The 25886-nt window shown below is 41.8% G+C and overlaps 2 protein-coding genes across 5 annotated transcripts in view; one reads left to right on the top strand and one right to left on the bottom strand.

Moving 5' to 3' along the window:
- Window positions 1-715: 715 nt before the first annotated feature.
- KRIT1 (KRIT1 ankyrin repeat containing) lies at window positions 716-19796 on the bottom strand. Of its 2 annotated transcripts, XM_074150201.1 has the most exons (18): window positions 19688-19796; window positions 18515-18663; window positions 17614-17732; window positions 17025-17184; window positions 15519-15611; window positions 14522-14651; window positions 13098-13341; window positions 12696-12811; window positions 12119-12262; window positions 10920-11076; window positions 10534-10641; window positions 8703-8859; window positions 8001-8152; window positions 7192-7358; window positions 4921-5008; window positions 3613-3819; window positions 3182-3298; window positions 716-2458 (listed from the first exon to the last, which is right to left on the bottom strand). In XM_074150201.1, exons 3-18 carry the CDS (start codon window positions 17713-17715, stop codon window positions 2390-2392), a joined length of 2211 nt encoding a protein of 736 aa, XP_074006302.1. In that variant the 5' UTR covers window positions 17716-17732; window positions 18515-18663; window positions 19688-19796; the 3' UTR covers window positions 716-2389. The 2 variants fall into 2 exon arrangements, with proteins under 2 accessions (XP_074006302.1, XP_074006303.1); XM_074150202.1 differs by lacking the exons at window positions 12119-12262; window positions 18515-18663; window positions 19688-19796 and having other exon boundaries at window positions 17614-17715.
- Window positions 19797-19856: 60 nt separating this feature from the next.
- Window positions 19857-25886, top strand: part of ANKIB1 (ankyrin repeat and IBR domain containing 1) — an 89721-nt gene continuing 83691 nt past the window's right edge. For 2 of the 3 annotated variants that reach the window (XM_074150260.1, XM_074150259.1), the window contains exon 1: window positions 19857-20355. The gene's annotated coding sequence lies outside the window, so the exon portion shown is untranslated. Of the gene's footprint in view, window positions 20356-20526; window positions 20604-25886 lie in introns of those variants that run through there. The other variant, XM_074150261.1, reaches the window with a different exon arrangement.

The raw sequence follows: 25886 nt of genomic DNA, 5'->3' as shown, positions 1-25886 counted from the left end.
CAGGTAAATCACTTCTTGATCTATTTTCAGCCATGTTATCGCTTTCTTCATTGCCAGCTCCTTTAGAAACTTCATGTGAAGTATCACTCAGACTTTTCAAAGTTAGGTCTGGCTGGAGTTTTCTACTCTCAAATCTTGGCTTTTAAAAAAGTGCCTGTTGGCTAAGCTACAGGAGTTGAGCTGAGTATCTCCTGCTTACAAAGGCATAATTTTCAGACTTGCCATTCTTGCGGCTTGTTTTCTTTTGGTTTTGTGGGGGTTTTTTTGTTTGGTGCAGAGAGGAGGGTTGTTACTAGTGGTCTCTAGAGTGTGAGACTTCTCTCTCTTCTGACTTTTCATTTCCTCACTTTCAGATGAAAGAATTGTACTCGCCTTCCTTGTCACAGCAACACAACGGAAACTCTGACGTGCCCAGGTGCCAGCAGCCTGCCAAGAAACCAGCCTCCTGCTGCTGAGCAACTCCACTGACACAGCATCTGCAAGCTCCTGGTTTGCCAGGACTAACAGGTTCCAGTTTTCCTGATGAATTCCTGAGGGGTTCTGAGGTGCACTGCCTTAGTTTGTAGTCACCGTAGGACCCTCCCTAAACCCTCTCTGATGATCTTCCCACACACCTTGCAAAGATGAGCCTGGTACAAAATTTGCAAATAACACCTTCTTGGTAAGACATTTGATGGCACTTTCACGCTGGCTGCAATAATAAAACAACAAACATGACTTGTTGCAAAGTTTATTAGGTAGTAATAAATAAGAATTCAGCAGAAAGAACTATACAGCAATAAGGCATATTAATACTATTATTCAATAGTATGACACATTTTAACATTTTTCCTCTAGTTTTCTAACAAAGTGCTATGTAGAGAAGTGTATTTCTGATACCAGTGCCAACTGATAGCAAGGATGCACCATGAAGGACCCGACTGTTGCATTATATACCTTAAATAAAATATAACAATCCATGAAAATTTACTGTTATATATGCCAGAGAAGTTTAAGTAGAAAAGTATAGCTTGCTACGAAGATTACAAAATACAAGAGTCTCCTGTTCACTTTTTTTAACTGCTTACTACTTTAATTTCTTAAACGGCACTTACTAGTAGTAAGGTATGAGTGAAGTTACTACACCACAGCAGTTCTAAACATTCATTTTAACTTTTATTTGAAAACTTAGAGGCAAGTGCTAATTTTTTTTTTTTAATCTTTTTTTACAAAATATTGCACACTGTTTCAGCATGCAATTTATGTGGAAGAAACAGTCAAGTGCACTTAAAACCCTGAAATACAACCAGAACTTTTAAAGATTTGTGTTATGGATACTATTTTAACAGACAAGGATGTGTTTCAGACTGCACAGGGTCCCACCTTACGCTTGGGACCCAACTTGTTGAGAGTCACTACCGACCCTGCAAGGAGCAGACAGGACGCTTATAAACTGCATCTGCCCTCCTTACATTGTCAGCCTTCATTCCTGCACCCTGCACTGCTTGTAGCCTCAAGGAACTGAAGTAATGAGTAGGAAAATTAGCTTAACATAAATAACTTAGTACCTCCTATGTGAGTTGTCGTTACTGCAGGTGTGTTGCAATCCAGGGTAAGATTTATTAAACTTCCTAAAGTCCTCTGAGTAAGATTCATTTGTAAATCTGTATCTCCCCCTCCTCCATATACACATTTTATATTGCACAGCAAAAGTAACAATCCAATTTTTTTAAAAAAACAAGCATGCTAAACATTTAATATGGCTTCTGAATGATTTAAAGTATTTCCCTTTTGACATCCTCATGCAATATTTTAGAATCAATATGAATACAAAGTATCAGAAAGCAAAGAGTAAAAATAAAGCCAGCTATAACGTTTGTCAGGAAACAAATAAAAAACAAGGGTTTATCGAAAGTTGCTCAAAGGTCTAGCTGGTCTTTTTAGCATACTTACCAACAGTATCTTAAAAATAAAGCGTGTCTACAAAATACTGTAACATATAAAACCTCCTTGGTGTTCCACAGAATGACATGAGAGGTAACCAGTTTAACTGACACTTGCTCAATGGCACTGGCAGTCCCATAGTCCTCTGGGAACAAACGCCTTTCTTGGTTCATGCTCGCCCAACTCAGGAAACCATTTACATTTCATTAACTTTACTGGTTAAGCTCAAGACCTACAATAGCTTATATAGGAAACACAAAACTATTTATAAAAATAATGCATATATTGTATAGGGTTTTTTTTTTTAAAATAAACCATGCAGCTTCTGTACAAAGTTAAAAAACTGTACAAATTGACTTTTCTATTGTGTAAAATTCATGTACGTGGAAGTGTTCTGTTACGATGAGAAGTAAGTGGGTTTTTGCTTAGCTGTAAGACGCTGTTTTCTAACTGTTGTTCATTTCCATCATTCATTTCTTTCACTTGGCATTAACTGGCCATTTAATTTCATCAGAAGTTTTACGACGAGACCTGCCTATATAAATATAGACAATGAAATCCTGACAGCATTTCAGAACTGTGACACAATTAACTTCAGCATATGACAAATGCAAGTAGATACAGTAAGTGAGAAGTTGCATCATTTTAGAAATAAGGAAAACAAAGCCTAGACTTTTCTCAGATACCAGAAGGTTTCAAAACATTGAATCACTTTCCCTGTAACCACCTTAATATATAAGAATCAAAAGCAACTACTGTCGAAGTATGCAAGATACTCAAAGTTGTAATTCTGTCACATTTTAACATGGCATTGTTACCCTTCATGCAGACTTACGGGTAAAACAAGCATTTTGCATCAGACATCCACAAACACTATCAAAAGTTACTGGGAGAAACTGCAGTTGCTTTAGAACACGGCCTTTAAGAGATCCTCAGTTTTATTCAATCTCTAACTCCACCAGTTTTGACAACAAAGTTACCAGCTCTAACTCTGTGATTCTCATCATATTTTGAATTACTCTGGAATTGGGCATATGCAACAGTTTCAATTAATAAAAAAACATTTACCCTAATGATTACAGATGCATTTTATGTATTTTGAACCCTAAAGGCTAGAAAAACAAGCAAACATTCTGAAATATTACAGTTTTAAGATGATTTTTGTGGGGGCTTGGCTTGCGCTTCTTTTATACTGTACAAGGGTGGTCAACCTCAGGAGAGGAGTCTGTCTAGTTTAGAAAAAAAGGGCAATGCTTACCTGTTTGGTATGCACAATAAAGCTCATTTTGTTTTCCAGACTGTGGATTTGAAAACATGTATCTCCATCTCCCAACTGCCACATAAAGCAACCATATTTTAGGCTGATGAGTAAAGCCTACAATGACATGTAGGAAAATGTCACTCAGAAAATATTCTCCACTTACAAATTGAACTGTTCTTAGTTCACTTAGATGAGACTCTGACTAATAGCAGTATGTTCCACAATCTAGTTGTAGCTAATAAAGTAGCCAAGTGGAAAAGCACAAGGCTTTCTATTAGTAGTGCCTTATAAAGATCTTATAAAAATTGTGGAAATTTTCCCAGTCAGATTTAACCACACAGTGCAATGTGAAATGACTGGTAGCACAAAGAATTTAAGAGAACAGAATTAAGCTTATCGGTTATCATTGGCAGTTCAATTCAGCTGACCTTCGTTTCCATGTTGAGGAGGTGCAGCCCTTTTACATTTACTCCCACGTACACTTTGATGACCTTATGGCTACTTGAACTTGCTTTGGTGAATATCTGTCCTGTAAAAAAGGCTGCTCCGTAAGTAGGAATTTCCCAGCAATTCTGCAAGAACATGCGCTGAAGGTGATGCATCTCTTTACTTACACCTTCACTGGTGCTGAGGTTCTAGAAATAAAGAACAATGGCAATCAACAAGTCTTCCCAAATAGTTGTGGTTGGTTGAAGAAAATCCACTATTTAGTGGAACTCCCTCTAAATGAGTATTCCCAAAGTGCTTTCCCAGCAACCGTTTTCTATATCTAAATTAAACCCCAGAGCCACAGAAAGGCTCAGATGCCAGAAGAGACCTGAGGCAGAAAGCAGGTGCCTGTATGAGCCTCAAAAATCTGAGCCACAGACACCTGGCCTCTGCAGGGCCCCACAGTTTTGCCTCTCAGATGTTGGACTCACGCGGGATAACCCGCTACGCACCCAACTGACACTAAATGCATCGCAATCTGTAACACTAAGCATTCTTCCTCCTTTAAGAGGTCCAATCCCATGAGGCATGGTAAGATGAGCAAGTACCTCCCCCAAAAAAACATGGATTTTTTTTTCTTTTCTAATCAAAATAGAGGTGCAGATTTCTTTTCTTTAGTGGAGCCCTCATTCAGAATGAGATAGGCTTCTGTTCCTCCTCAGTAGAGTGAAACAGTCACGGCAAAGGATCGCTGGAGTGCTCCCACTTCAGAACAGACTGATCTGAAGTACCTTAACAAACACAAAACTTGGCTGGGCCACGCTCCAGATCGAGAAGGCACAGGGCACGAGAGAGAACTCATGTCTTCAAGAGTTACCACACTGGGTGTGGTGGATGGGACCAACCTCTTGAGATCCTCACTCTGCATTACAGCTTATCTCAACTCTACGCAGCCGTTTTTAAAATGTAAAATATACAAATGTCTTTGGAACAAGAGATTGCAACTCCTTTCCCCTTCCCTCATACCCCAAAATAATGGCTATTGGATCCCTAACATAGAAGTTACACTGGCAAAAAAGACTTTGTGGATCTATTGCTACAAGCAGATGTGAAAATACAAGTCAGAGTAGATTTCTTTACATGTATGTCTGCATTGACGGTATCCCCAACACACACGCTGAAGATAAATGCACAGATGACAACAGAAAATCCACATTTCTGGCTTTATATACCAGTATTGTTATTCATTAACTGTCAACCAGAGAGTCAAAAAAAGTTAAGACAGGATTTTCTGTTATTTATCTCACCTTGTATTCATGAAGTATCCTGTTTGTCCAGTGAGGGGCTTTACTTTTTAGTTTAGTGATTGGTACTATGGATTTTAGATTTTCTTCACTAAGAGAAAAACAAAGCAGAAAAAAAGTTTTTCTTCAGTAAACAAAGGAGAAAAAACAGTGTCTGCCAATTTGCATCTTCAAGCCACATACTGAGCAGACAGTCAGCTCCTACTCTATCTTGTCTCATCAGGTGAGAAGCTTTCCTGAAATGTACGCTAAGGCTTCCTGAGATACAGTGTGATTCTCAGCTTGTTAGTGGAGATCCAGCTCTCTGTTACACACTTTGTGTCCTGCGCACAGACACAAAGGGAGAGGAAATGCTCACAGCAGAGCACGAGACTCCTCCTTGGTTACAGACCAGTTTGGTGAATTCCAGTTTGGAAGCCAAAATTGTATACGAACAGCCATTTACACCAGAATATCACATACTTGGAAAAGATGACAGCTTATAGATACTCTTCCCTTCACTGCTGTATTCAGCACCACCAGGGACTTGGCCTGATTAATTTCCACATGAAAGTTTAATATTACGTGACACGGAATTGAAGCTATCTATATAAAGTGACTTTTAAAAAAAAAAAAAAAAAAAACACCAACAGAAAAACCCAACCCAAACCACAGAAAAACACTAAAAGGAAGCCTTTACTGGTTTGCTTTTATGCACAATTAAGATATTCTCAAAAACCTAGTGGTACAATCTATTTAGTGATTTTTAAACTATATTTCTCAGTCACTGCACATATGACCTACCAAGCAAAAGCCCTGCACAGGACAATGCATCCAGATCTCTAAGGTCAAGGATACTCTCATACTAACAATAGCCCAGATGTATTTTTTAAATGACCAGTCTTTTAATAAACATTTAGTCAACTACAAAAATATTCAGAATATAAATCCCTTCATCCGTCCGAAGAAGAAGGCAAGATATTTACCAACACTTTCATTTGAATATGGGTGCAAACCATGCCCAAATGTCCACGAATCTCTTTATCTGGCCGAAACTATCTTTCCAAGTAGTCCTGTCTGTAACAGAGTCAAACACTTCCATTGAGCAGGATCAACTCAGAGCCGTGTTGCTGATTTGCCTCAGTGCGGAAAGGAACATGGGGCTGCAGCTGCCGGGATTCGGCAGGAGGTGGTTCCATATTAAACGCAGCTGCCTTCAACCACAGCCTCCTGCGGGCCGGCGGTCCCACCTACACCCAGTCCTCCTGAGGCTCATCTACCAACTGTGTAACTGCAGGACAAGATGGGCTAATGGCGGAACGGACTGAACAGCCCACTGAAAAGTTTTCCTGTCATTCCCCTACCTCACTCTGTAATGGTACAGTCTCTGCTCCTGACAGAAGGAAGAGGAAGGAATGAACAAGCCCAGCCAGTACAGCCAGCCCTTCCAGAGGCCACCCGCACTTACGTCTGTGTCAGCTGTAGCAGAAAATGCACCCTGATTTACTGATGGTAGAGAATACAACCAAAAAAAGCAAGCCAAGAGAGCTCAGTTGATGCTGTGAATGAGAAGAGATGAGAAGTATGGCAGCATTCCAGAACAGCAGAGCTGTTCAGAGCATGAATGAAGCGAGGGAGATGGTGGGGGGCGGAGGTGCACACACAGCGGAGAACAGAAATCCTGATGTGCTCAGATACTGCTGTAGAAATGCATGTGGGAGGAAAAAGCCATACCCAGAACAGCTCAGATACCTTCGCCCTGGCAAGCAGAGAGAAGGGGAGAGAAAGGCACCATCTGGCAGAGCCCTACTGATGCTCTGTTTCTGACCAGTTTAGTATAGCAGTTCACATACAAACGAGAGAACAGAAATAGTATCTCTGCGTTGTCTGTCCTCTTCAAAGAGGGAAGACAGCCAGCCCCTGAAGCTGGTCTAACTGGACATAGTAAGAGGCTGCTTCAGTGTTGTCCAAAGTCTCAGTCCTGTCAAACCCTCCATTGGCACGAATACTGTTACTCATTTTGGTATTACTGTAGCTCAGTATAGACTTATGGAGTACAGAACCTCCACCTCTCTGCCTGGGACTGCAATAATTAACATTATTATATTTTTCAGACTCTACGTACAGCTTCTATTAATGCTACAAGGGTTATGCAATTAGTCTGAACTAGAGCTCAGCAATGGATAAAAATAATAAATAAGCCATACCTAGAATTTGAGGGTTCCATTCTAACTGCCACCTAAAAATACTTAACCTATACCCATAATTTTAAAGTTTTTAAATGCACATACTTACTTTAGAAAGCCCTGTTTATGTTTCTTGCTCTCATAATTTCCATAGACTATTTGTAGAAGCAGGCTTGCCAGTGTGATCAGCTTGGCATCAGGTGATGTATAGAAACCTTTCAGTAAATTATACCTGGCTTCATCAAAAAGGATAAGAATAGCCAATGGATCCTCAATCTGTTGAAAAGATTCAAGTAATATGATTTCTTTGTAAAAGAAAATGAGCTATAAATACAATTTCTCACCAATTCAGAGACAGAAGACAAAGGTGTGATCCTGACTGAAGGATGCATTTTAGTAATGCTTCGTAATAGAAAAAATGGCATATTTTCATTGACTTAATTCAACACTTCATTGATCTCACACACTTACAAATTAAAGGTGACTAGCATACCATGCCCATTCAAAAGGTTCACAGAAATACTGACATCTGTGGGGTTTTTTACCCATGAATCCAGTTTCAATAATATGTTTGAATAATCCCATTCAGAATTGACCAATTAAATACCTGAAAAATCACAGCACAAGGAAGACAAAGAAAATGGGGCAGGTTATTTTTAGCTGTATGACAGACAGATAAAGACTGAGGCACACAGACTTATGAGAAACCAGACAGCTGGGAAGGTGAGAAAGAGAGAGAGAAGAGAGAGAGGGCAGGAAGGCGAGAAGGAAGGAGGAAACTAAAGACTCAAACTATTACAGAAAAAGAGAGGAGTGGGCCAGTTTAAATAAGCTTGGAAATTACTACAGTCATTAAACACACTGAGTGTTGATGGTCACAGTGTTCTGACTGACATGCTATCTCTTCCAAGTACAGACCTTTTTTTCTATTTCCAGTGGAAGTCTCACATCTCTTCTCAGGAAAAGCTGTGAAGTTTCCCTTTGAGGATCCAAGTTTGTCAGTTCAGTGAATATTTCAGGCCAGTCTCTAATATGCTGCAAAGGCTTGTGATATGGCTTCAGTTGGAGGCCTGAAAAATAACAGGTGGTTTTTTTTTAAATAAACAAACAGGTAAGGTAGCAGTAAGGACTGTGACAGCAAAGGCACCCTGTAACAGTAAGGCAATCTGGACCAGCCCCATCTTCCTAGATGAAATACATTCTAGATGCCATGGTGATACAGGGTCAGACCTATGGCGGTACCAAAATGATGGCTAAAATGCAGAATCTCTCTATAGTCTGAAGGCACAGTTTGGAGACATCAGACTGTAAAGGCTGGGAGTTGAGCCAGCAGGACAGCTTAAGCAGAGGAAATGGAAAAACTGGTTTCAGTCCCTATGCAAAAGATCTACAGAAGGAGACCTACAGGGATTAGAGAGTCTCTGGCAGGGGCAATGTCAGTCTAGATACAAATAAATTCCTAAAGGATGGCTTTTAAGAGCTGACAGAAAGGTGTTAGTACAGAACTGTCAGAGAGCATGCTTCCTATTTTCCTAAGAAAATACCGTTTTCCTCTAAAGGTAAGCAGAGAGAAAAAACTACGATAAACTCTCAAGTATAACGATCTTCCTCGTTACTTACTGAGGTTCTCAGAGCAGATCCAGATGGTGAAGTACTGCTGGGTCTCTTGAGACAAACGCATCCCCTCCATTATCTGCTGTACAGTAGTATTGTTTCCATGTTTCAACTCAACAGAGCGATATGACCCATCCATACGATAAATTCGTGCCTTTTCATACTACATAAACATTTAAAAACATTAAACAGAACTTGTTAAAATCCTTTCTGCTGGTGCTTCTGAAGAGAAAAGCAATTTTGCTATAATCCAACAACATCCATATTGTTGAGGAAAAGAGCACTGCACAACTCCCGCATATTTACTGTTTATCAAAACTGCTTGTTTCATGTCCTATGCGTGTTCTTATATGGTGCTTCCTACCACAAGAACTCCAAGAAAGAGCTTACTGGTATTTTGGAGACTTCACATCTGTCGAACTCAAAGGCAAGGAGGCATTTAAAAGTTCCCAGAGGGATTGGGGCTCAGATGCCTATGCATATCCCAAAATGTCCACCTCACTATTACTGGCAGGTTATTAATTATTCCCCTCATTAATCTATACTAAAAAGACTTATTTTTCAGAGGGAAGCACCACCCTTTACACAGACCGCAGTGCAGAAAGAATACAACCTAAGATCTTTTAGCACTTCTATAATATTACTAAAAATAAATCATTTGCCCCTCCAGAACCCCCACAGCTTTCCCTGAATTGCATGTGGGCCCAGAGTACGCCTCCTGAAAGATGTACTTAAACATGAATCAGGTGCTTAAAGCATACACACGCAAGTCATAAATCAGGGAAACTTCTTGTTTTCATTTCTATTGGGTTAAATGTTTCAGCTGCTTGAATAAGAGAGTTGCAGAAATTTATTTCCCTTCTTCAAATCTACTTAGTTGTCAAGAACTGAGACATCAAGCCTAAAAACTGCTGGAAAAAAGGCAAAAAAGAATGCCTTGGAAAATGACAACTGACTGAAAATGAGGCTGGAATGGAAAACATCAGTCTATTTTTGCTGCAGCAGTCACTATTGCAGTAACTTCTATCTTTTTTTTATTTTAAGGTATTAATTCAATAATAATAAGCGACGAGGTAATATCACCTATTACACTGTGAAAACTACTTAAAATGTGTGCATTAGTCTTTTAGTCATTAGACACACACATGCCATTTAATCAACTGCATAATAAAATCCCTAAAATAAAGGAGGTAAATTCATTAATTATTTTGGGAGTTTCATTCACGTAGAGTGATAAGAAGAGAATTTAAAAATCTTGGAAAACTGACAGGTTTACTGCCACCTACCTACAGTGGTACAAGTTGCATCTGAAGACAAAGAAAAGGAGCAAGTGCTTTTATATTATTTGGCTGATTTTAAATCTACTTCAGGATGACAGAAATTGCATTGTAAATTTTGTTTACTATCCTGGCTAGATCCCCACTGACGGCTAAGGGCTAAGAAAGCCTACACCGAGGTGAAGCCTGTTTTGTAGCAGCCTACATTTAGCCAGCTGAACGCTCCTGTTCATGGACATGCAACAACACATAAGGCAAGTGGTGCTTCTGTGATCAAAAGTAGACATAAAATGGGCAAATTTTACAAATAAATTTGCAAATTTATTTGTAAAATTTACAAATAAATAAAAACACGCCATTTCATTCTGGCATGCATTTTTTGAGCAATAAATATAGATAGAAACATTTAAAGAGACAAAGCGTCAGTTTGTTGATATTTACACTAAGAATTTCAGTATACTGCACGTTTCCAACAACAGCTATACGTGAGCCTAGCTCTTCTACAGGTTTATGTGTAAATTAAATAGAAACTTTAAACTACTTAGAAAATAAACTCATACAGGTTTGTTTATGGCTTCCTTCAGCAGTTTTACAGTTTCCTCCCAGTCATTTTGTTTGTTCTCTTCACAGACGTTCAGTGGAGATCTTCCTTGTTGATCGGTAATGTGCTACAAACAGAAACACCGATAATACATTGTCTTCACTGGAGATAGGCAAACATTTCAACATTTTTTGATATATTGAAAATCCTCGATCCTAGCTTTCAAACATTTAATTGATATCCAATGGGAAAAGCAGAGGTAATGAAAAATATTTAACCATTTTTCGGTAATCTCTCAACAGGATCACTGTGTTTACACATTGTGGTTTGGACACAGAATATTTCACATACACAAGCTAGAAATTGTTGCTGAAACTGCTATTTTTACACACAAACAGAACTTACTCTGTCAATTTCTGGATGATTTAGAAGAATTTGTACTATTTCAGCATGCCCACCTCCAGCAGCAAAATGAAGAGGAGAGCTAAGTTGGCCATTCAAGAGATTTGGATTGCATTTCCCTTTCTCCAATAGCATTCGAGTGGCTTCAACTTTTCCATACCTGCAGACAGGTTTATAGCAGAACAGACACAGCAAACATGAGATAAAATCTTTCTCAGATAGTCCTAAATATGAAAAAGTGTATTTCCATGTTTAAGAGTTTTTAGCTTTGAAATGACACCAAAGACAATGGAACGTTAATAAGTTTGTAGAAATTACTATCAGTTCTGCACTTCTTTGGTAACCATTGGTCTAGTAACCATTTATTGGATTAATTATAGACAAGCTGAACCTTACTTTGAATTAACTAAGTTTGGGTAGTTCAGCCTTGCCTGAAAAAAAAAAGTAAAACAAAAAATCTGTGTGAGAATCAGAGTAAAGCTTCTGATTGTCATGCAGATGGATCCTGAGGACTCAAGCCTCACACCGGTAACTAGTAAATCTTCCGTATACTGTTTATGCAAACTTTCTGACAAACACTAAAAATTAATTTTTTAATATCAAAATTTGGTTTTCATGTTACTCATATCATCAGACACTACTATAAATACAGAAGACTAAAGATAAAACAAAAGCATTTCTACAACAACTGAGGAAAGCTCTCAAGCACTTACAGATGAAATCATCACAGTTATAGTCAGACAAGTTGACCTATGTAGATCACCTAGTTCAGCTTCCCACTCAACGTCTGGCTATCACCAAACCGGGCTCAGCTCAGCTATTGCTGTAAAACTGCTCACAGCCCTTTAACCAACAAAGACTGTAAAAGTTACCGCGCTAAACTAGACCCAGTATCTCCAACTGGAATTAGAACAGATGCTTCAGGACACACACAAGAGGCAACAGATACATATTTGATGATATGATCTGCACGCCCGGTCCCATCTGAAACCATTCAGATTGAAATTATCTGAAAACCTGAAGCAATCTTTCACTCTTCAGAAGGTTAACACTAACATATATTGAAGTCAAAGTATAAAAAGTCTAGAGTTTTTTTTATTTCTCATTTCTGAGTCTGCATGATAAATGACATGAATGATTAGTGCTAAAGAATCAACAGCAAGAATGCACTTGATTGGCAAAATTAGATTCATCTGACTCACCAACATGCATAATGGATAGGTGCCCAGTGGTCACTATCCAACTGATTAACAGAAAACTTTTTATCCAGAAGGTGGCTTAGCAAATCAGAGTCGCCTTCGCAAGCACTGCGGTGAAGAGGGAAATCATCTACCCACTGGTGTTCCCTATGAATTAAAAGAGGAAACAGGAGGAAAACACAGTTCAGCATTTCAATAGTTGAGAACAACAACTTTTTTGAAATTACTAACATTGCACTAACTGCAAATCTACATGAAGAATAAAAATGAAGCTCATGAATCTAAAATGTGCCAGTATTCACACAACTAGCATTTTCATCATGCAGTAGTCAAGCCACAGCTGTATTCGTTATGCTAAGACACACTTCCCTAATGTTTATCATTTAAACCCTTCTTGATCTGTCCTTTAATTGTTGCGTTTCAGTACTCAGAGATTTCAAATAGAATTCTTATGAAATATGTATTTATACAGTAAAGCCCTAAAGTAAGAGGAATCTCATTCTGATCAAGTCTACAAAGTACTGCTGTAATATAATAAAACAAAATTATCTGTTAATGAAAAAGGAATGTAACATAATACTTGTCCTCTGTGACACTGCTCATGCTACGTTGCCACTTCTCTCTTTTAGGAATCTGAATCTTTGAATAGTCTGGGGCTCCAAGGCCAAAGTATGGATTTATTACCACTTTGTCAACCTGTGAAGACATAATATAAACACAACCGAAAAAAACATCTTACTGAGATTTGGCTAAACAATCCCCCATCCAGGCCAGATATTCTCTTATGTTATGATAGTAACATTTTATAATTAAAGAGAATGGTGTTCAAATGTGAGGATTTGAAAAACCATTTAGCAGTAAGTGTGCAATGAAGAAATCCAATTATATTAAACATAAAGCACACACTTATATCAAATGAATTAATTGTAAAATGAATGTGTATGTATGTTTCACAAATACAAAATGAAAGTGTAATTCTTACCCTATTGGTATACTGAAGGTCAGATCCAAACAAAGGATTATAGACACACATATCTGCTTTCTCCAATGCCAGCATTTTACTCTTTATTTCCAGGGCAGTATAGCCCATGTGTAATGAGCTCTCTGTTTGACCAGGTTCTATAGCATAGGCAGGGTTTATTACATTGGTTTTAATTCTCTCAAGAGGAGATGGTCTGAACAAAGCTGGGATGGAGTGAGACTGAGTGTGCCGTTCATCCAACCACCTGCAGAAGACAATGACCAAGTAATTCATTTTCAGGTAGAAAAGGACTATTTTCATCATGTCTGTCCATTATTTTGTTTGATCAAGGGTTGCACGTATGATAATAACACATTTTAATTAAAAGAAAACATTATAATGTGCACAGCCAATTTTATAGCACTAAATTAATCCCCAAATGTTAAATTTTTAACCAAATATAGTTAAGCAAATGTATTTGCTCAAACACATTTCCTGAAGATGCAAATTCTCAAAAGATAAGGAAATTATAAACTAAGGTAAGAGTAACATTGGTAATAGCCAAAACACTTAACCACACCGACATGTCACTGTTTCCTTTTCTTTGTTTATCAGTATTGCTACTCTCAACATGCAAATTTTGAAACTTAAAACAGTTTTTTTTAAGGTTGAGTTTCAATATCTGTGCTGACTTAAGCCTTCTAACTCATGTGTTTCATTAGGGAGAGATGGGAAAAGGCAAAAAATCCGAAGGTCCTGTTTCCAAACTGCTAAGTCTCTTTCACGTAGGCCACCACCTGCCTTCACAACGCTGTGCTGAAGGTTATTCTCTTTTAGGTGCAATTGTACTGACGGCACAGAAGGGCTTTAGAACAAAAAAAAAAAAAAAAGAAAAAAAAAAGAAAAAAAAAAGCCAGGGCTTTCAAGACCAAAAACTGCTCACATATTCAAACTACTATAAATCTGCCTAAGCAACTAATCACCTTTCTGAAAGTTAATTCCCTACTGCAAATAAGTTTGTATGGCTGGGGAAGATGCGCTCCCCTTCTAAAAGGAGGTTTAATTTAAATGCAAATCTTAATGGTATGCAATTAACAGGATATTTTTACTACACTCCAGCAAATACTCTTAAAGATGACAATTATGTCACTTATAGAAGATTAATCATTAGTATTTTATATGATTTTGCAGAACATTCACTGTGAGCAAGAACTTCCAAAAGCTGCCTGATTTAGATAAGAACACCATTCCTGAGTTTGCAAGAAGATTTTTAGAAAGATTTAGAAATCTGTTGTCAAGGTTTTAGTTTCTAATAAACATATAAACACAGTATCATAATGATTTCCTTCTTAATCACGAAAATGCTATAAAAACTATGTGTTACACCTACAAATTATCTTGTTTAACTTCTATTTTATTATATCTTTACTGATGGCATTTCTTACTTATCCAAGGCAATTAACATTCTTGCAGTAAGCGTAGCAAAATGGGTGCTGGATTCACTGCAGACCCTCATGATGTCTTGTAAACAGTAGAACACAGGGCATCCAGGGCTGTATGCATATTTTGTATTATCTAAAAAGGAAACATACTCTGAAGACACATCAATGAGAACAATCTTATTTTCCCTTCTGCATCTTTTGTAGTTACAGATTCCCGACTAACTGTGTACTCTAACTTTAGAGTAACTTTTTTTTTTCCAAATGGTAATTGACAGAAATTACATACAATCCTTGCTAACAATTCACAACTCAACATGGTAGCCTTAAAAACTTCAAAGTGTTCACTTACTGTTTCATCAGTGTGATCAGCTTCATCTGAGGAATTAATATTAAATGCATATTGTTGCCAGAAAAAAAGAATAGGACTCAGGACTAGAAAAGGGATTTATTGCTATTGGTAACTCCACAGTGCTATTTATTCCATAGTTTTTATCCTTAAGGCCTATCCGTAAGGCAAAAATGAAGGAGTTTCCCCAAAATCACAGAGACATTTACTTCAGGCTTTTTTTTTAAAAATACCTTCCCGACAAACAATTTACTTTGCCTTCTAAAGACTTTTTTTCACCATTCCTTATTCAAACAAAACTGTTCACAGACTTCAATAAGCATCCTTCTCAGAGTAAAGCACACTGAACTGAATAGGATGTCTCTCACACTTGCATTCAGTAAATTCTATACAAGTTAATATGTATGTTTTGAAATATAACCAAGTGAACAAATACAGCTTAAAACAAAAGCGTGCCATCGTTACAGAAACAAAGGCAATACATTAAAACCAAATTTTTTTCCTTAAAGCAACTTTTTCAAGTTTGAAAGTATTCAGAGAGATTCCACCTGAATGCAACTCTTAAGGTTTAAATACAGAAAAAGCCATATAGCTTACTCACGAAAAATTTTAATAAATCCTCAACTAAACTTCAGAAACGATGCTCAACGTTACCTTTCACAACAGTTGGAACAATGTAAAGTGATGCCTCCTGGCCTGCCTTCTCTCCATCAAGAGGAAACTTCTTCATTAACACCACGCGCTTTCCTAGCACAGTATTAAGAAACCCAAAAATAATTAATTCGCCAACAAAAAAACCCAACAAAACTATCTAGAATTGGCCATCTGAAAGCTTACCAGACTCAATCTTGCTAATTTCTAGGAAGAAAAAGATGATGATTCTTATGAACTATAATCTAAAGCAAGCTAAGAAAATCTAAATACATATGAAAAAATAAAGAACATAAATATGTATATACCCATTAACATGAAAAATGACATGACTGTACTCCTTTTTTCATAGCAACTTTTCTATATCCCTGATTTTTTTGTAGCATTCACCCAAAACCATGTATCTTTAAGTTAAACAAGATTCTTTTTGAAACAGGAAAGCACAGCTGCATGCTATATTCCACATCAGGGTGAACGCTTTCTTCATATAGCGGTATGGCAGTACTTTCCACGTTATCCTCCCTTCCAACTCTTACAAAATTTAGCGTTTTGTTTGCTTTTCTGACCTCTGCTGCATATTTCAGCAGTGGCCGCACTAAGCTGTGCATATTAATGCTTGGACCTTCTGTGAGAGTCAGAGAACTTAAGTGAGAACTTAAAACTCTCTAAACTGTGTATGGATTGCACAGGTTTTGCTTTCACTAGGCATTCCTCAATACGTATTGATGCTATCATGTTCTTTCGTGTTTGCTACTTGGCTGGATTTGTTAAGTCCACCCAACTCCAGTTATTGCCACCCCCGACGTTCTACCATGCAACCAGCTATTCCTTTTCTAAATCGTTAGCACCGCATTGTCCTGGCCGCACTGACAACCTTCCCAGCATAACCTTGCTTACAAAGCAGAGGTACACGGCAAAAAAACCTCAAAAAGTGCTTTAGTCAGTATAGTTTATACCAAACTGAAACTGAAATACGCTGGCTAAACCAATTTTTGTCAGCACACACGTGAGGTTGTTTGCTAGACCAGCTATACCAGAACAATGAAAAAGACAATGTACTAATCAAATTATATCTGTGACAGTTATGCCAGAAATATTTTCACGTCGATACTGTCTGCTGAACAATGCTGACTTCAGAATAGACTTTAGAAGCAATCGATTCACTAGTTCAAGTCAAGTTTTACCTGGAATTAATGACCAAAAAAAGCCACTTCAATGGCTTTACCAAAGTTTACCTATAAATCTCAACTTGAGGTGAAGAAGTAGTACAGACAGGCAAAGTTTCACTTAATAAAAATCTTTTAGTAAGCATTTGATACAGGTGGAAGGTAAAGGGAAACAAAGGTATTAAATTAAAGGGTTTAGCTGTACGCTTTTTTGATGAACCTCAAAACATACCTTCTTTTTTAAAATTAATTTCACGCTTTTGCACAACCTTTCCATGCCCACTTAATTTTTAAAATATTTTTATAGAGCTATCAACAATAAATCAGACTAAAATTTTCTTACCTTTAATACCCTGATTGGCTGGTGAAATTGGTTTGGTGGCTTCCAATACATAATCCAAGATGCTCTGGGTTATCTCAGTGCCTCCCTGCAGTTTAGTTTCCAGCAAAACTTTCTTTCTCTTTTTCTTTTGGCCTTCAATGGGAACTTCAAGCAATAAAATCTTTCAAACAATAACGAAACCAAAGGAGTTTAAGCACAACTGAAATAAGCACAGAACTTTTTTTTTTTATTATTTATTGTACCACTAAAAAAAGTAACAAAATTCATGACGCATTGAACGTGGAGGAGCAGGATGATAAAGTCAGAATGTGCTCCGTAACAGTAAGGTTAAAGAGCAAAAGCCAAGGCTGCAGCTCTGTGCTGAGCAGCACACAGGGCAAAAGGCCCTGAAATGGAATGAAACACAAAGATTTATAAAACCGTCAAGTGGTCAAATACCATATGGATAGGGCAACGCATAGTAGGTGTATGACACACAGACATTATTTAAACAATCTTATTGTCAGATTTTCTCTTTGCTATATTATTATATATTTATGATAAAGTATTTTTTAAAAAATAATAAATAAAAAAAATGAAATAGTTTTACTTCGTAGGATTTAGCTCGATATTCCCGAGAATTCAGGCTAGCAGTATTTTTTGGACGAATCACAGCAACATACGCATCTCCAAAGTTTTCTGGGTTTCCCATCTCTCCTTATTTTATCACTGGAAACAACAAATAAACAGGAAGTAACGGTTCAGTTGAAAAAAAAAAGAAGAAAAAAATAAACCAACAGCATGCTAAACTTCAGGATGCAGTAATTGTTCTGCTTCCTTTTCATGAAAGGCAAAAATCCTACATCACATAGATTTAATACAAATAACCTTGTTCCCCAACCCACTTTGAAAATAAAAATAACGTATTTTTTTTTCCACTTTGTAAGTATCTTCACCATTTTGCAAGCCAGAAAAAAGGCCAAAGAATTTTACGACTCTGAAGAATATATGAAATTGAAAAAGAAAACCATTCTAAAGTGACAAGCACTGTAATTTATAAAATGTGCTTGGACAAAGTACTGTATTTCTATGAGTTCCACTGGGATCTCAAGAAAACACCTGATTTTCCTTGCCCCTGGCAGTAGAACACAGTATTGCCTACAGCCCAAGTAACAAAGCTGATAAAAATAAACTATAATATCGATTCATTTAATTAGTTTTACTTCCACGGGGCTGCAAACTGGTGCACAACTCACTCAAAACACAGAGCTTCTCAAAGAAGTATGTCTTCAGTTTTTGCAAAAAGCAGACAGAGGTTTTTAGATTTAAAACTTTGTTTACCCTTCTGTTTAACCCAAAGTGACAATTCTTATAATCGCAACATTTTATGGAAATGCTAGGCCTAAATCACTTCACATATTGGATCTGACAAAGAAGGTCACGTCTGGCCATTAGCACCTTCCAGCTGATCATTTTCTTCATCTGCAAATTAACACCCTTTCATTCCGTACCATCAGTGAGCACATGCTTTTTGCAGATTAGTCCCATCACAAAGATTTTTAACGTTTAACGTTTCTAGCCTCTTCACCTCTTCTAGGAGAAACAGAGGTCTTCAGATTCCCATGCCCTTAGTCCAGTATTCTTGCTGGGATCAGACTACCTGAAAACATATTAGGAAAACCCAATATAAATAACAGCACACACGGTTTCGCTTTCAGTTAAGATAAACACATCAGTTAGATGATTTAGTGGTGGTACTTGAAGAGTAATATCCTAATAGAAGCAGTAGCATCGAGAAACATTCAATAAGCAACGTGGTGACTTGCAAGAGCTTATACACTGAGATGTTCTGAAAGGTACAAGAAACAACCATCCCTTAGGAGCAGCTTGGAAAGGCGTGCTCCCCGGGTTTCCTCATCCGTACCGGGATACGCTGGGTTTGGGTGACAGGCCTGTGTGGCGGGACCCTGCCCGGGCAGGGCTGGGCATCGCGGGCAGCAGGGGAATGAGCCGGGGCTGAACCCCCTCCGCCCCGAATCCATGGCGGGGTGAGGGTGTCTGGGACACGGCCAGCTCCGAGAGCTGCGACGAACATCCCGCAAACAAGCAGCTGAGGATGGAGAAGGGCGGGGTTGCTAGGATGTGACAGTAAAGACGAGCCGCTTCAGAAGGAGCCGCCAGTGAACCAAACCCAGGCGCCAACAACGCATCCCCGTCACAGCGGATGCAGGTCTAGAGAACGGGCCGCGGCCGGGCTTTTCCCAGCGTCACCGGCCCTGCCCGCCTCCCGCACCCCCGCCCGACGGCACCCCGGGGCCCGCGGGACACACGGCCCCGCCACCCCGCCGAGGGAGGCCGCCGCGCCCGCCCCGCCGAGCGCAGGCCCCACACAATGGAGCCGCCGCGGCGGCCTCGGCCTCCCCCGCAGCGCCGTCCCGCCTCAGCACGGCGAGGCCGCCGCCGCCGCGGGGGGGACTGGCCGCTGCCAGAGGAACAGGAGGGGCGGGAAGCGGCCCCGCGCCACCAGTACATCCCGCTGCGGCGGCAGCCACCCCACCGCTCCGCGCCTCACGGACGGGAAGCGCCCCCCGACTTTCCCGATCGCGCCCAGGACCCCGGAGAAGGGGTCGCGCCGCAGTCCCACGGAGCAGGCGCAGTTCCCACATCCTCACGACCGCCCTTGCCTTCCTCGGTGGCGGTGCCGGCCGTCGCCTTCCCCGCCGCATCCTCCCGCCGCGCCCGGCGCCCAGGCCCCGCGCCCGAGACGCGTCCCGTCCCGCTCCGCCCCGTCCCCGCCCCGCATCCCTCCCCCGGCTCGGCGGATCCGCTTCCCGTCGGAGCCCCGCAGGCCTCGGCTGCTGATGAGTTTCCGGGTCGGCGGCCTGAACTGCTGCTGCTGCTGCTGCCGCCGCCGCCGGTTGTTGACCGGGGGCGGAGAAAGAGGGAGCGAGACCGGGCTGCGGGCCAGGCCGGGAGCGTGAGGCGCTGCTGGCGGGCAGGGAGGCGCTGAAGCGAAGCGGCTGCCCGGGCCCAGGGAGCGCCGCCGGCAGCTGTCAGCGCCCTCAGCCGCCACCGAACAAAGGGGCAGCGAGACGGCGGCAGCCCCGACGTCCTGCCCGCGCGGAGGGAGCCTGGCCGCCGGGCGGGCGCTCCCCACCGTTCCGGCCGCCGACTGACGGCCCCGGCTGCCCGCCGGCCGAAGCCCCGGCGGAGTGGGTACTCCAGAGGGCGCCGTATCCGGGAGCGAAACGGGGGGAGAGGGAGAGAGGAGCGGCCGCTGAGCAAATGGAGGCGCTGGGCGGCGGGCGCGGAGGCGCCGGGAAGGGCCGGGGAGAACCCCTGTGAGGAGCCGGTGAGTGCCCCGGGGCGCTGGCGGCCATCCCGGCGCCGCCTGGGGAGGCTCGGGCGGGGGCTGCGGGGAGGGCGAGGTGAGGCGAGTCTGGCCGCGGGCGCAGCCGGGAGACCGTGCACATCTGGGCGTCGGCAGCCCGTCGCATCGCGGCCGGGGCGGGCCGGGAGGCGGCTCCGGGGGCAGCTGTCGGCAGGCGAGCGGAGCGGAGGAGAGGAGGCGAGAGCGGAGGGCAGCGCCGGCGTGCGGAGGTAAACAAGCCGCCGGTTACCGAGGCTGGCCGTCCCCCGGCCGCAGCGGCGCTGCCGGTGTGGGGATGGGCCCCGCTGGGCAGGGGGGCTGTGTGGAAGCGTAATGGCGGGAGGCGGCGGGCCGTCGGTCGGGGTTGTTTTTGGGCGGGAGAGAGGCCGCCTCCGGCCCAGGCTCTCGCCAGGCCCCGCGGGGGAGAACCGGCGGGGAACCGGGAACCGGCCGGGTGGGGGCTCGGCAGCAGCCGGGCCCGTCGGAAAGTTTGGAGCTGCCCGGTGGCCTGTCGTCAGCCGGCCCCGCCGCCGAGCTCGTGCCCGCCGGGTGGAGGGCAGGAGGGAAGCAGCGGGAGCGCCCGCTCGGGGTGAGCTGCGGGCGCCAGACCCCGCTCCCGGGCTGGGACCGCCGCCCGGACGGTCCCCTGAATGAAACTGGACACTCACCATCTTGTGTTTGAATTGAGCATTTTTTATCCTCAGAGAATGAGTCTGGATACTGTAACAGTTTTATGTAAGTAACAATATCGCTCTCCAGGCGTGTCTAAACACATACTGGAAACTGACCGACTTAAAAAAGAGCCTTGATAATTCATGACTGCTCCGTCTGGCTTTTATTTACAGTTCAAATAGTACGCGGAGGACATGCGGAGTTACAAAAACATGTTCTGTGGAGTAAGGCACTAATAGCACAGCTTAAATTGCTTGTGTGGACCCCTCCATCATTACTGTCGTTGATTGTGCCTTTCTCTGAGTGCATTTCTGTGCTTGCTAGTTCCAGAAATGGAGTTTTAGTCGTAGACATAACATCAGTAGGTGTACTGTGATTTAAGTACACTCCCTATAGAGAGAGACCACTTGAGAGAATGATTAGCTGTAGAGATTAGCAGTGAGAAGAGACTGTGTCTTCCTAACACATATGGGTGTTTTATCCTTACTTTCATCTCTTTGATTTTTAAATATGAAGCCTGATGGATTAATTTCTCTTTAATCTCTCTCGGGTGCAGGGGAAAAGTACTCTTCTTCCTTGGGGAAAAGAAAAAAAAGACTTTAGTTATATGGAAGGCAACAGCATTTTTCAACTTCTAAGCACACGTGGCTTATTTAGTTGAGGTGTGTACACAGAAGTGAAGCAGTGGAATTTATAGCAACTTTTTTAAAGTTGTTTTTTTTTTTCCTGGATGTAGAACAAGTGAATGACTGTCCTTACAAATAAGAGACCAAATTACAGAAGAGGCATCTGGAAACTTTAATTCCAAGACTTTCTGTGGTCTTCTACTCAAGCAATTCCTTCTTTAACAAATTTTAGTTTAGTTTTTTTAAAAAAAGAATGAAATACTTTAATAATACAATATATTATTCCTGAATAAAAATATTACTAGGAATCTACTGAAAAAATAAACAATGTTGGTGGCACTCTGTCTTCATATATATATGAATGAGCAGAATATTATGAGTGAAAATTAATTAAAAAAAAAAAAAAAGAAAAAGAACAACAGGGGAACTATTATAATAATGATAGTATCAGTAGCCAAAAGGAAAAAATGAAGCAAATAATTTTTATGGGGTCCTTCTAATTTTCACTTGTGCCATACACATCTAGAAAGGACTAGATGAGTACATGATTAGGCTTATTGAAAAAACATGGAATTTCTTAGACATAGTTATATATTGTGTGTAAGTTTACATGTGAGCTTTTTTCAATGGAACAATTATAAAAAAGCAATTTTGGAAAATGTTTTTAAAAAGTCTTTGTTCACTTCGTTCACCTTGTTAACACTGTGGCTGATTTAATCTGTCCTGAGCAGTTTCTCACCTGCTGGTCTGTGACACCTCTGCTGAGATTGATTAGCACTACATTGCTTTTTGTTTCAGTAATAGAGCTTTTTAATCGTTGACTAGTTTGGCTAGCAGGGTTTGTGTTGATTTTTGGTTTTGGGATGTGGGTGGGTTTTTTTAGTGGGGTGGAATTTTTTTTTAGGGATTTTGTTCGGTTTTTAGGTGTTTTTTTTTGTTTTTGTGTATGTGTGGTTTTGGTGGTTTTTTTGTTGTTTAGGTGGCTTTGTTTTAGTTTTGCTGTTTAGATGTCATGTAGTTAACATTACCTGACTAGTTAATTAACTTCACCTTGGAATCTGAACACTTGAAGTTGCTCTCTGCAGTTGTCACTGCTGAAGTTCTGTCGCCTTCGCTAAGGTGACTCACGCCAGTAAGAAAGAAAATTGAGAAGCTGGAGGTTACAAATGCATGTGCCAGACCAGTTACGTTTCTAATCACATTACTGCATTTGCATAATTGATAATGTTACATAGCAAAGAGAGGTCTGTTTTGCTTGCAGAGCAGTCCCATGGAAATTCTGAAATGATCAAAATGACAGAGAAGGTTGTGTTTTCAACACTGTGATCATCAGACAAGACTTCTACTGCTTTCCCTCCCTCCTCCCAAAGTACATGCCATATACTTTTCCATGGAGCGTTATTGAAATCACACATGTGTGCGACAGCATTGTCTGCAGAGTTGCTCTTGTAACTTCTCTTGTTCAGTTCTGTACTGGCAAGGAAGATGAGGGGCCAAAATGAATTCTCTAAAAGTTAGCTTTATATTGGTGCCTAAACTTGAGCCTAGGAATCAATGTTTGCACACAGCCTGCAGTGTAGTGACGTTATTCTCCAACAATAAGTTAATGTAGTTTAAATATTACATCATGACAATTGAGGCAGTGTATTATTAATTAAATATAAAATAGTTCTTAAGTGCAGGCTTTTGTGTTGGAGAAAACTTTATTAAATCTCTTGGGGATTTCCTCTACTTAAGGGAGTTTCCCAGTGGCTTGTGCTTACCATTTTTGACGTACCTGAAGAACTTAGAGGACGCATGACACAGAGGATTCCCTTATCCTCTCACCGCCTGGCTGAACACGGTGACTTAAGGGATAGGGGACAATGGTGACAAGTTCCTGCCCGGCGCAGCAGGCACATCTCTCCGTGACTGCCCCGCCTCCCCAGGTGCCCTTGCATAGTAGGTGTGGGGCTCTGCAGGTGGCACCGAACAATGACGAGGATGGTGGTTCATCTGGCTTGGAGGCGTCACTGGGGTTGAGTCGGCCTACGCCCTGTGTCAAAACTGCTCCCATAAACAGAAAAAGGAATGGAAGGCCCAATATGCAGATTGGACCCAATTCTTAGGGAAGCTGCTGCCTCCCTGGTGCCTGGGTTAAAGATATAAAGAGAAAACTTCCTGCGTGGGTACGGCCCTTGGATCATTATCCATTATTGATTTCTCAGGGAGGCAGTGATGAAGCTGCAACAAGAAGTCTGAGGACAATCAAGAGAGACTTCAGGGCCTCAGGGCATCTGGTTAAGGGATCGGAAGCACAAGCAGTGTTCTCCTCTATCCTTTCAGTTTCAGGAAATGATGAGGGAAGGAACAGGAGGACCCAACAGATCAATACCTGTCTCTGAGCATGGTGTCACTGGCAGAATTTTGGGGGTTTTGGTCATGGGTCTGTTTAAATGACATCAAGCCTGCTGGCAACAGATGGGGTACACCTGTCTCAAAGCGGGGAGAGGATCATGGCACACCAGTTAGCAGGACTCATTGAAAGAGCTTTAAACTGGATTTGAAGGGGGAAAGAGAGAAAACTAGGCTCCCTAGAGACAAGCCTAGGGGTGACATGCCAATGTTTGAGGAACGGTGTGCTAGTGAAGTCCTTTGGTCTGCCATCTCAGTGGAGCTAGGGGATGGAAATCCATGCAACAGCAAAGATGCGAGGGTTAGTGATGTGTTAGAAACCACAGAAGTGCCTGAGGGTGGTCATGTATGAATTAGGGCGTCTCCCACCCCAAAAGGTGTCGGGATCAATAGCCCAACTGAAGGGCATCTATACCAACACATGCAGCATGGGAAACAAACAGGAGGAGCTGGAAGCCATTGTACAGCAGGAAAACTCTGATATAGTTGCCATGACAGAAACATGGAGGGATGACTCGCGTAACTGGAGTGCTGTCATGGATGGCTATAAACTCTTCAGAAGCAACAGGCAAGGAAGGAGAGGCAGTGGGGTAGCCCTGTACGTTAGGGAGTGTTTTGATTGTCTAGAGCTTAATGATAGTGATGATAGGATTGAGTGTTTATAGGTAAGAATCAGGGCGAAGGCCAACAAGACAGATACCACGGTGGGAATCTGTTACAGACCACCCAAACAGGATGAAGAGGTAGATGAAATATTCTGTAAGCAGCTGGAAGAAGTCTCACAATCGCTGGTCCTTGTTCTTGTGGGGGACTTCAACTTACCAGATGTCTGCTGGAAATACAATACAGCAGAGAGGAAACAGCCTAGGAAGTTCCTGGAGTGTGCTGAGGAGAACTTCCTGATGCAGCTGGTGAGCAAGCCAAGGAGGGAAGGCGCCCTGCTGGACCTGCTGTTTGTGAACAGAGAAGTTCTCGTGGGCGATACGATGGTGGGAGGTCATCTTGGGCATAGTGATTACGAAATGATAGAGTTTTCCATTCTTGGAGAAGTAGGGAGGGGGCTCAGCAGAACTGCTACCTTGGACTTTGGCCTGTTTAAGAGACTGATTGACAGAGTCCCTTGGGAGGCAATCCTGAAGGGCAGAGGAGTTCAGGAAGGCTGGACGTTTTTCAAGTAGGAAATCCTAAAGGCACAGGAGCAGGCCATCTCCATGTGCCAAAAGACAAGCCAGCAGGGAAGATGACCAGCCTGGCTGAACAGAGAGCTTTGGCTAGAACTCAGGGAGAAAAAAGAGAGTTTATGACCTTTGGAAGAGGAGGCGGGCAGCTGAGGAGGACTACATGAATGTCCTGAGGTTATGCAGGGAGAAAATTAGAAGGGGCAAAGGCCAGCTAGAACTTAATCTGGCTACTGCTGTAAAAGGCAGTAAAAAATGTTTCTATAAATACATTAGCAACAAAAGGAGGGCTAAGGAGGATCTCCATCCTATACTGAATGCGAGGGAAACATAGTGACAAAGGATGATGAAAAGGCTGAGGTACTTAATGTCTCTTTGCCTCAGTCTTTAACAGTAATGCCAATGGTTCTCTGAGTATCCAGCCCCTGAGCTGGAAGACAGGTGGCCAGGAAGGCCAGTAACTGCATTATGGCTTGTATCAGCGATAGTGTGTGGCCAGCAGGACTGGGACAGTGACCGTCCCCCTGTACTGGGCACTGGTGAGGCTGCACCTTGAATACTGTCTTCAGTCTTGGGCCCCTCGCGACAGGAAAGACATTGAGGTGCTGGAGCGTGTCCAGAGAAGGGCAACGGAGCTGGTGAG

The sequence above is a fragment of the Numenius arquata genome, chromosome 7 (genome assembly GCF_964106895.1).
Source record: "Numenius arquata chromosome 7, bNumArq3.hap1.1, whole genome shotgun sequence".
NCBI classification, from domain to species: domain Eukaryota; kingdom Metazoa; phylum Chordata; class Aves; order Charadriiformes; family Scolopacidae; genus Numenius; species Numenius arquata.
This window is presented reverse-complemented; position numbering and strand designations above follow the sequence as displayed.